At 42.5% G+C, this 11,853-nt stretch overlaps 1 protein-coding gene across 1 annotated transcript in view; it reads left to right on the top strand.

Moving 5' to 3' along the window:
• Positions 1-11,853, top strand: part of mlphb (melanophilin b) — a gene marked incomplete in the record, with an annotated part of 52,330 nt that overhangs the window by 24,853 nt on the left and 15,624 nt on the right. The window contains 4 exon segments of the mRNA XM_014017822.1: positions 4,961-5,156; positions 6,631-6,784; positions 9,608-9,829; positions 10,600-10,739. Of these exon segments, the coding sequence (XP_013873276.1) occupies positions 6,660-6,784; positions 9,608-9,829; positions 10,600-10,739 (487 nt within the window).

The following is an 11,853-nucleotide window of genomic DNA, read 5'->3' as shown; positions in this document are numbered from 1 at the left end:
CTTCACCACCTTGTGCCATGACCACCTCGTACTATCACCACCTCGTATCATCACCACCTCGTACCCTCACCACCTCGTACCCTCACCACCTCGTACCATCACCACCTCGTAACTTCACCACCTTGTACCATCACCACCTCGTACCCTCACCACCTCGTACCCTCACCACCTCGTACCCTCACCACCTCGTACCATCACCACTTCGTACCATCACCACCTCGTACCCTCACCACCTCATACCATCACCACCTCGTAACTTCACCACCTTGTGCCATGACCACCTCGTACCATCACCACCTCGTACCATCACCACTTCGTAACTTCACCACCTCGTACCATCACCACCTCGTACCATCACCACCTCGTACCCTCACTACCTCGTACCCTCACCACCTCGTACCCTCACCACCTCGTACCATCACCACCTCGTACCATCACCACCTCGTACCATCACCACCTCGTACCATCACCATCTCGTAACTTCACCACTTCGTACCATCACCATCTCGTACACAGGCCCTGTGATCACAGGTCTCTTGTTGTTTTCTTGTGTTTTAAGCAAACACTCCACAGTGATATTATTTTAGGATCTTCAGGTCTGATTTAAACAAATCTGCATTTTTAAATTTCTGCTGCCCTCAGATCTGAGTTATTCAGACATCTGGAGCTGCAGACTTGGGATAAATGTGAGAGCCCCTGTATTAAATCACTGATGATTTATTGGAGGGTACAAAGAGACCTATAAATGGGGTTTTGTTGTTTTTGTTGAACTTTCTGACTTTTGTAACCCCAGAAGAGCTGAGATCATGCAGCCAGATGTTACCAGAGCAGCTGAGGGTTAGGTTAAAAAGGGGGTCCAGACTCTGGGACAGTGGTGTCCGGTCCTGGTCCTGCAGGGCCACGATCCTGCATGTTTTACATGTTGGCTCACAGCTGATTTTATCACAGTTTAAAACAGTTTTCTGTTGTTCCTGCTGCTCTAAATGAAGGAACAAACATCATCACTCAGTTATTCCTCATTAAAACCTCTTCACGTGTTTCCACTGCCTTTTTTTTTAACAAGCCACTCTGGGAAAACGGTGCTCAGTAACAGATTTCCATTCCCAGTTTGGTTTTGGAAAGTCATTCGTTCCTCTCGGAGCTGGAGCTGCCGCTCCTCCTCCTCCTTCACAACTCTGACTGAATAACCAGAGAAACTTTCTCCAAGATGAACTCAAATATGATTAGATTCTGTGATTAAAGACCAATAAGTTCTGATTATGTTCTGAAGCTTACTGCAAACGTCTAATTAGTAAAAAGTTTCTCTGGCTCCCGTTTGTCCCACCAGAAGAGTCGGACTGAATTTCTTTCCGAAGCGTAACTCGCCCCTGGTGCATCACCTCTCCCTCTCCTCGTGCCAAAAGCAGCCTCTCAGTCCTCCCGTCCTTCGGCTGCTCCTCTGACTCACTGTTCCGCCCGAACAATGCTCACCATTGAAGTCTTAATGAGTGTCTTTCACTGACAGCAGGAATCCATTAATGCGGCAGCCAGAAGTCATGGCAACGCCACAAAAACTCATAGATTCTTGACTGTAAATAGGGTTTATAGCGGTTCTGAGATGGAAACATCGTCGTGTCAGAATTTATGGTTGAAGGAAAAGAACTCACAAGCGGCAGATGGTTAAAACTAATTTTAGTTACTAAAAAGATAGAAGCAAGAAGAAAGAAGCTTCCTGCAGAAGCAAGAAGATTCAAACTGGGAAAAGTCCAAAGATAAGAACCAAACTGAGCTGAAGAACCACAGGTTCTGCTACAGAGGAGCTGAGCTCTTTATTTACCTGTTGTTCTGGTTTAGTTCTGGACCTCCCAGATCAAGACCTGACTCTGGATCAAGATGATGGATGGATGGATGGATGGATGGATGGATGGATGGGTGAACGGATGGATGGATGGATGGATGGATGGATGGATAAACGGATGGATGGATGGATGGACGGATGGATGGATGGATGGATGGATGGATGGATGATGGATGGACGGATGGATGATGGATGGATGGATGGATGATGGATGGATGGATGAACAGATGGATGGATGGATGGATGATGGATGGATGGATGGATGGATGGATGAACAGATGGGTGGATGGATAGATGGATGGATGGATGGATGGATGGATGAACAAATGGATGAATGGATGGGTGAACAGATGGATGGATGGATGGATGGATGGATGGATGGGTGAACAGATGGATGGATGGATGGATGGATGGATGGATGGGTGAACAGATGGATGGATGGATGGATGGGTGAACAGATGGATGGGTGAACAGATGGATGGATGAATGGATGGATGGATGGATGGATGAACAGAACTGTTGGTCTGATGAACAGAAATGATTTTCAGATGTGAAACATTTAAACTCGTTTATCCAAATCATGGAAATTATAAGTTGTCAGAGAGAAACCCTCTCATTGTAGATGGGGGCGGGAACACAGGACCAGTCAGTGAGTCAGCTGCTGAAACTGCAAACAGGTTTGTTTTTTAGGACATGATGACTTGAGACCTGGTCCAACCTGGTCTGACTTCATTTATTTACCAGATTCTGTGAGGATATTGAATTATTAGAACATCCCTGTTTAGACTAATTAGTTAAAGTGGCTTTTTAATTATTGTTTAAAATACATTTCAGAATAAAAGCCTCTTTGTGTTTCTCATGCATGAGGTTTTGTGACTTGGTTCAAATGAATGTAACATTTTTATTTGCGTTGGAGTTCAGCGGAGTCCAGCTGGCCGAGCAGGAGGAAACTTTAACAGAAGCTCTGAAATGACGAGGGGGATTCCCATAAAACTGCTGGATCTGTAAAACCCCAGAACACAGAGGAACCTTTGAATAAATCACTAAGACACAGAAAAATATTTTACTAACAGGATTAAACTGGTGCTGGATCCTGACTCTGCTTGTTTACCTGCTGAACACTTTGTTTACCTGCTGAACACTTTGTTTACCTGCTGAACACTTTGTTTACCTGCTGAACACTTTATTTACCTGATGAAAACTTTATTTACCTGCTGAAAACTTTGTTTACCTGCTGAACAATTTATTTACCTGCTGAACAATTTATTTACCTGCTGAACAATTTATTTACCTGCTGAACACTTTGTTTACCTGCTGAACACTTTGTTTACCTGATGAACACTTTGTTTACCTGCTGAACACTTTGTTTACCTGATGAACACTTTGTTTACCTGATGAACACTTTATTTACCTGCTGAAAACTTTATTTACCTGCTGAACACTTTGTTTACCTGCTGAACACTTTGTTTACCTGCTGAACACTTTGTTTACCTGCTGAATACTTGGTTCAACTGGTCCCATTGTTCTGGTTGAGCTGGTTTACCTGCCCAGGTGTTTCCTTTGTGTCACAGAACTGTTCCTGAATCTCTCTAAAATCTGGCCCTGTTGCAGTTTTTATTTATTTATTTTTTCGTGGTTGGAATTTAGATTTTTGCTACATTTACAGACTTATCTGTCCAACAGGACTGAATGTCAGTCAAAACTCATTTATTACTGAAGAAGTTTTGTGTTTAACTCACAGACTGAAACTCAACAGAAGTTAACTTCTAGGTTTGTTATAGTAAACTTTTGGTTAAACTACACGGAGYTTCAGAGAGCGGGAAACACTCAGCTGCTGTGGAGGAGTGTCTGTTTGTGTTGGGCGTGAATCATCAGGGAGAATTATTTAAACAAACATCAGGAGATAAATGTAGGAAGATAAACTGTTTAAAGTCTGAGATGAATTTAAAGAATGTGCTGGTGTTGAAAGAAGAAAAAAATTAAAGAAAATGATTACAGCCACTTCTCTCATCAGCTCCTGTTTCACCTGTCGCAGCTGCAGCCACTTCTCTCATCATTTCTGCTGCTCTTTTCTGAGCCACATTCCATTTTGTTGTTGTTGTTGTTGTTGATCAGGTGTTTGTAAGTTTTGCTGCCACAACCGATTTTTTTATTCTAAATAAATAAGATTTTAGTTTAGATTGTTTTTCTGCATACGGTTGCATTTCTGTATTTCTAACCAGTGACAGTAACTTCTGTAAATTTGGGACGTTTATGTTCTTATTCATCTCATGTGAAAGATGTGAACGTTGTTTTGTTTTGAGTTTGTAGCGATCCGTGTGGGAGTCAACGACAATGTTTTGTCTTSGTTACACGAGCCGCTCGGCCCAAACCAACAGCTGGTATCAGGTTCTGTTCATGTTCTGCTGCTGCAGCTGAAAACAATTATTAATAATCACCCACTTGGACCAAACTCTGGATTTTTTTATTTCTTTTGACCAGTTTAGCTCCGAGTTGAGTTTGTTTTGTGTTTAATGTTCCTCTCCCTGCTCAGTTTGTCTCCCCTGATGAGCTGCAGCTTTTATAACGAGCCAGCAGTCGTATACCAGAGTATACATTCAATCARATGAAAGTAATAAAGCAACATGATGTCAAAATGTCTCTTTCAGAGGTTCTGTTTACGTTACATAAACAGTAACAACTCTTTGTGACTGAACAAACAAGAAAATTGGCTCTTATTGGTCACATGGTTCGAATCAAGAAAACTGTTGTGTTTTAAGAGCAGAACGAGAAAATAAATCAACTTTAATTGTTCTTGGCGACTTCTGGACCCAGGGAAGCGTGGCGCCGACTGCAGAGTCGTTAGAAACTAAAGTTTCTCATCTGAAGGGGTCAAAAATTAATTTTCAGATTTCAGCTGAACTTGGGCTTGGATCACTGTTTGCTCTGTTAAACCASTTTTACTTTCAGGCAGATCATTAATTAAGTTTAATTAGCTGTCGTCATTTCTAATCAGTTAAACTCCTAATTAAAGATATTTTTCAGGCAAACAGGAAATACTTAAAAAATCAGGTGATAAAATGTATTTTTTATACATTTGATGTTAAATGAGTTTAATTTTYGGATTTAAACCCTCTGTTACAGAATCATGTGACTGCAGACTTAATCCTGACATGTTCAGCAGCTTTGGTTCTGTGGACCGGGTCAGCCGGACTCACGGGCTGACCTTTTGAAGTGGAGGAGGAGGAGGATGAGGAGGAGGCAGTCATCTTCCTCCTGGTGAACTCATGTGATCRGTGTTTCAGCCTTCAGAGGGAAAACTGCCTGCAGGCTGCTCAACGTAAGTCTGTCCTGTTTCTGTTCTTCTGCTGGAGTTAGAAATAGTTTTTAAAAAGATGGAAAAGCAACAAAACGCTGATTTAACTGGAATAAAATATGTTTCTTTGTTTAAAGTGTTTCAGGTCGACAACCTTCGTTTAACAAACAGGAATCCTGCAGATTCAGATTTTTTATTTTAAAATGAACATTTGACTGGATTAAACATAAAAGCAGGTTCTGATCCGGTGGTTTTTGGTGTTTTTAGGACTTTCAGCTGCTGAGTCTCGTTAAACAAACACCTGTTGGGTTTAACGACGTGAACAAGCCTTTATTTACCTGAGAGCTCTTCTCACTGTGCAAACATTTAGCTTTGTCCCCTGCTGCCTTTGTTTTTACCATTTCTGCTTTTTTAAATGAGAGGATCCTGAAGATCCTGAGATCAGACCGGACCGGACCGGACTGGACTGGACCGAATCATGTGATGTGAAATATTTAATTAGATTTGATTAAAATCCTCCAGCAGTGTAACTGCACTGAGACAGCAGAGACCACAGGACAGAAACAGGAGGATAATCTGGTCTCTGACCCACATCAGTGTTACTCTGAACCAGTCCTGGTCCTGGTCCTGGTCCTGGAGGGCCTACGGTACTGCAGGTTTTACAGAATCTCATCCAGTTCTGCAGAAACTCATTAATGAACCACTGATTCACATCAGTTGAAGCAGAAACTAAGAATCAGATGTGGGCCAGGTCTGGCAATGATGGCACTGTTTTTAAATGGAATGCCACAACTGGCCCAATGTGGAATGGCTTATGTGTCACAAATGTGTCAGTGCCATAACCGGCCTGGTTGTGGTTTAGTTTGTGTGGCCCAAAATTTTTTGGTGTCACAACTGGCCCATTTGTGGTTTGGTTTATGTGACCTTCATAAGCAGTGCCAACACTGGCCCAGTTGTGGTTTAATTTACATGGTACAAATATATCAATGCTATAACTGGCCTGGTTGCAGTTAAGTTTGTGTGGCCCAAATTTGTCAGTGTCACAGCTGGCCCAGTTCTGTTTTGGTTTACGAAGACTAAACCTGTCGACGCCACAACTGGCCCAGTTGTAGTTTGGTTTACATGGCCTAAACCTGTCGATGCCACAAATGGCCCAGTTGTAGTTTGGTTTACGTGGCCTAAACCTGTCGATGCCACAACTGGCCCATTTTTGGTTTCATTTACATGGTACTAATATGTCAATGCCATAACTGGTCTGGTTGCGGTATAGTTTGTGTGGCCTAAACCTTGTCGATGCCACATCTGGCCCAGTTACAGTTTGTTTTATGTGTTTCTGGCCCATGCATCGACCACCTCTGGGCCACCAAAGGGCCGTCGTTATTTGTGGTATCTGTGCTGAGTGTTAGTTCATTGTGTGGGCCAGACCTGGGCCAGATGCTTTGTGTATCTTCTCCTTCACGAGAAGCCTCGTTAGTGACTCTGGTTGTTTGTCTCACAGGACAGAATCGTCGCACATCGACCCTCAGCATGCTGGGCGGCGCCGCAGGCAGGAAACTGGATCTGTCCCAGCTGACAGACGACGAGGCCAGACACGTGTGGGACGTGGTCCAGAGAGACTTCCACCTGAGGAGGATGGAGGAGGACAGACTCGGGTAAAACAATCAGATCCACACTCTAAAAACTGCTGGGTCATAGCTGGAGGTTGGGCTGGAAACGGGTCAGAATCATTATTAGATGTTAGTTTTGTTACAGCTCTAAAAGAATTTAAATTCTCTGATATTTTCAGGTTTTCCTCCTGTTCATCATTTACTCCCAGCACCAGTCAAAGTTCTTCTTTAGCTCTTATTTATCTTCCTGTTTCAGTGTTTCTGTTGTTTTCTCCTCCGGCACCGAGGCGTGTGAAACCTTTAAATAGGGATCTTCATGTGGTTTTCATATAAACCCGGTCCACGCCTCGGTGCTGTAAAACCAAATATGTTGGATCAGAAGATGAGATATTTCCCTCAGTGCGTCGACCAAACACAACAGGAGTGTTGTGTGTTTTTATTAGAATTGAACAAACAGCACGTCTAACTCTTGTTTGAATCAAATGTTTCTTTGCCTCCAAGCTGCTGTGGTCCTAAATGTGGTTTAATCCAGGGGGGGATCTGTTCTCCAAGGGGCGGTCCGTGGGCCTTTTCTTTACCGAGGTGATGAGAAGGGACCATCCAGGAGTGGAGGTCCTGATGATGTTAAATAACTCAAAACTGGAGCCAGTTTGGAGGCTCTGCTGGGATCCTGGGAGGACAAACAGCAAACAAATCCAAAGGGCACCCCTTAAAACCCATCATCCATTACTGGTTCTTTTTTTTTTCTTGCATTCAAAGAACCTGCAGCATAATTTTTATTTATATGTTTATTTATTTATTTATTTATTGTCTCGTTGCAGCTGCTGTCAGGAGAAACAAACCCTAAGCCCTTCCGCGCTGCACCAGTTAACATTTGCTCACATTAAACCTGCCAGAAGTGGATGAAAAACCAAATATCTACCAGCTGAAGGTTTCCTAACAGTTGCCAGATTGCTTCACGTTTTGTGAACCCGCCAACATTTGCAGAACAATAAGCATCAAAGTTGCCTTAAAAAAAAAGAAATAGCTCGTATAATTCAGCTGTTTGTCGCAGCTGTTGGTGGGAGAACATGTCGTTTTCAGACCTCACATGGTCTGAAATGTCCTGCAGAATATTTTACTGACACCACTTTAAAATCATACCTTAAATGACCAGCAYCTAAATCTGTCAAATGTTAAGAAACACTGAAAACTATCCTCCCTGATCTGAGCCTTAATTCATGAAGCACGCTACTAAAAGCAGCTTTAATTAACGATAAGTCTGCTCTTCCTTTTTAAACCAGACTCCACCCAAACAGGGACATTTGGGACTCGTTATCTGAGTTTTCCCTCTGCTCCAGTCAGCAGCTCAGAGCGCTGAGGAGGGCTGTTRGTTTCCCAACAATCAGCAGAAGTTTGCTTTAATGTTCGCCGAAGAAACGAGACTGAAAGTCCTTTATTAAAGACATGAGAGCAGCAGAGAGAGGGGAGCAAACAGAGGAAAATCAAAACATCAAAACTCSTCATCTTTTAAAATAGCAACATCTGGAAAAACAAAAACTTTTATCTTTCATTTCAGAAAAGTTTAAGTGCAAAATAATTTTAAACTCTGCAAAAACAGATCTGTCTGATTAAATAAAGTTAAATGAATAATGCAGCGTAATGGCAGTGGTGGTCACAGCTAATCAAAACGTTAGCTGTTTGCACCACTGCCATTATGCTGAGTAAGTACATCTCCCAGAATGCTTCAGGACATCGCCCCACGTAAAACCACAGTTTCTGACCAGATATCTGAGTCACACACCTTTGTCTTCTTCCTGTTACAGACTAACACAGGTGGGCATACATAATGCTAAAGATGCTACTAGATAGACGCTAAAGATGCTACATAAAATGCTAAAGATGCTACACAAAATGCTAAAGATGCTACACACAAAATGCTAAAGATACTACACGTGAAATGCTAAAGATACTACACGTGAAATGCTAAAGTTGCTACATGTGAAATGCTAAAGATGCCACTCACAAAATGCTAAAGATGCTACTCTGAAATGCTAAAGATCCTACACAAATTTCTAGAGATGCTACACACAATTGGTAAAGATGCTGCACACAAAATGCTAAAGATACTACACGTGAAATGCTAAAGATACTACACGTGAAATGCTAAAGATACTACACGTGAAATGCTAAAGATACTACACGTGAAATGCTAAAGATGCTACACGTGAAATGCTAAAGATGCTACACGTGAAATGCTAAAGATGCTACACATGAAATGCTAAAGATGCTACTCACAAAATGCTAAAGATGCTTCTCACAAAATGCTAAAGACGCTACTCTGAAATGCTAAAGATCCTACACAAATTTCTAGAGATGCTAGACACAAGATGGTAAAGATGCTGCACAAAATGCTAAAGATGCTACCCCGAAATGCTAAAGATCCTAAACAAAATGCTAAAGATGCTACTCACAAAATGCTAAAGATGCTATACACAAGATAGTAAAGATGCTACACAAATTGCTAAAGATGCTACTCACTAAATGCTAAAGATGCTACTCACAAATTGCTAAAGATGCTACACACAAAATGTTAAAGATACTACATGTCCAATGCTAAAGATGCTACACGAAATACAAAAAAAATGCTACACACACATGAAGCTCATGATGCAGACCTGGAGCGCTGCAAGTGTTAGGGGCTAGTTAGCAGAACTCAATGAAGCAGAAGTTAATTGATTTGCTAATGGTTTGCTAATGGTTTTTAAAGTTTCTGAAAGTTAGTTTTGCTATTAGCTATTAGCGGACTAGCTGAACTTGCCCTCCACTGCATAATGGTAGAATATACAAAATGTATACTTTATCACAATATCTTCTTTCTTTTTTCAGAGAGCTAAAAACTAGGATTGAGAGAGAAGACACGAAGAGAGAGCTGCTGGGGAACCAACGCAGCCTGACGGAGTTTTACTGCATCCGTTGTCTGCAGCCCTTCAGGCTCCTGGTCGGCATCAAACATCAGTGTTTGGACTGTCGGCTTCACGTCTGCAGGTCCTGCTGCCGCTACAGCAGAAAGGAGCAAGGCTGGCTGTGTGATCCCTGCCACATGACCAGGTGAGGACCAGTTAAACACGACCTCAGCCTCAGCAGAGCAGCTGCAGGCCGAACGCTCTGCAGGAACATGTGTCATTCTGTTCCACGCAGCCATTAGATACCAGAAGTCAAACATGGAAGACTTTTTATGATTTGGACGTGTTTGTCTTGGACTTGACCCGGTCTTTGAGGAGCTCTGACTCACTCTCGCCAAAGTCTCAAGTTTCACTGCTGCAGTCAGAATTTGACAGAAACGTTTTAACCAGGGCGGCGCTGATCAACGCAGGCCCTGTAACATGAATAAATCAGCTGAGCTCATCAGTTTCCAGCCTCAAGATTTAAAAAATGCTTCAAACCATGTCGATGTCAGAGGTTGATTCTTCNGTTTAAGATTAATTGTGATTAATTCACAGCTACCTTGGAATTAATAGATTAAATTTTTAATAATTTGACAGCCCTAATTATAATTTGAGGTTTGAACTTTTGAGTTCCCAGCTCGTGTTTTAAAAAACTTCAGTTTGATTAACATCAGGTGTTTTGACTGTCAACTTTAATATTTTGATTGTTTGAAAGTTAATTTTACAGTTGTGCTTTCAGGCAGCGGTCGTTTTACTAAGTGGAATAAAAACATTTTCTCWGTGTGGAAATAATAATAATATTATTTCTTGAAGCGAAGCAGCAAACTGAAGCATTTCCTGAAGGAAGCTCCATCGTATTAAAACCTCAGGCTCTAGTTTCAGTTTGACTCGTTCAGGTATGTCAGTAACGACCCGATCGTTTCCTCCCTGAAGGGTTCTCCGGATCGGGACGTTGGAGTGGTACCACGAGAACGTCCGCGCTCGCTTCAAGCGCTTCGGCAGCGCCAAGGTGATGAGGTCGCTGTTCAGGAGGCTGAACGGAGAACGCAGCTGCTCTCGGGGTGACCTCGGAGGTTAGTGGTCCGCCCCTCGGTTTCATCGGTATTTCAGCCGAACCCAGGACTATGACTGGAATGATCCGGTCCACTCCTGAAAATCTGAAGAGGTGACAGCCCGTTCAGRTACGTCAGCAGAACCCCGGCGCGTGTTTTAAAGAACTTAGTGGTGAAATGCTGCGGTTACTGCAGCTGCATCAGGAGGATCGGTTCACATCAACAAAGCAGCCCTGAGGACTGGAACATCCTCTCTCCAGGTGTGAACGGATCCAGGTGGAAGAGTTTATCATTCATCCTTCCTTGTTTATTGGTCCAATAACACAAAAACACTTAACTTGGCCCAACAAGAACCTCTGAGAACATTGTAGCTGCTCTCATGTTTTACAACCAGCAACTTCTCATCGTCTTTAATTATGTTTGTTGGTGAGAACCTTCAGTTTTTAACTCCTTTTTTTTAAAAGCATTCATCGTTCTGCAGCGCTCCTGATCCGTCACAGGGATTTAATCTGGTCTTTCTTTCCTGTTTTTCTCACTGGGTCTCCTCACAGCTGTGTTCAGAACCAGACTTGTGTTCTGAAGCTGGACTGACAGARGCTGATGTGCTGAGAAGCTCGTTTGTGTTCTCTACGTCCTGATTGGTTAAATCAAACCAACCGTCACAAATTTAAGGGTCTAAAATGTTTCTACTGTTCAAGATAAAATCAGTTGGTAAAATCTTTTTRTTTCATCTGAGGCAGCTATAAAATGAGGCTAATTCTTTATCTGCAGCAGTTTGAAACAGTGATCCACGCCTTCATTAGAACCTGACCAGAACACTGTGAGGTTCTGTACGTTTGGCTCAGAGGTTAACCTCGCCATACCATCTTAAAATCTCTCCACTGGTTCCAAATCAATTATAAAGTATTTAAATTTGRTACCTATCTCAGCTGTGACACATTTACCCGTTCTCCTAGGTCCACTGAACAGACTAAAAACTAGACCCATTTTTACAGTTTTTTGTCTCGACACGACTCCTTTGGCCCTGATTTGAACCTTCTCGGTGCTAAAACAGCCTCAGTTTACATGAAACTGATCGTTGCCTCGGTGTAGGTGGGTCGTCAACTGATCGTTGCCTCGGTGTAGGTGGGTCGTC

The sequence above is a fragment of the Austrofundulus limnaeus genome, unplaced genomic scaffold (genome assembly GCF_001266775.1).
Source record: "Austrofundulus limnaeus strain Quisiro unplaced genomic scaffold, Austrofundulus_limnaeus-1.0 Scaffold177, whole genome shotgun sequence".
Taxonomy (NCBI): Eukaryota; Metazoa; Chordata; class Actinopteri; order Cyprinodontiformes; family Rivulidae; genus Austrofundulus; species Austrofundulus limnaeus.
The sequence above is the reverse complement of the archived record's forward strand: the minus strand, read 5'-3'. Positions and strand labels throughout refer to the sequence as shown.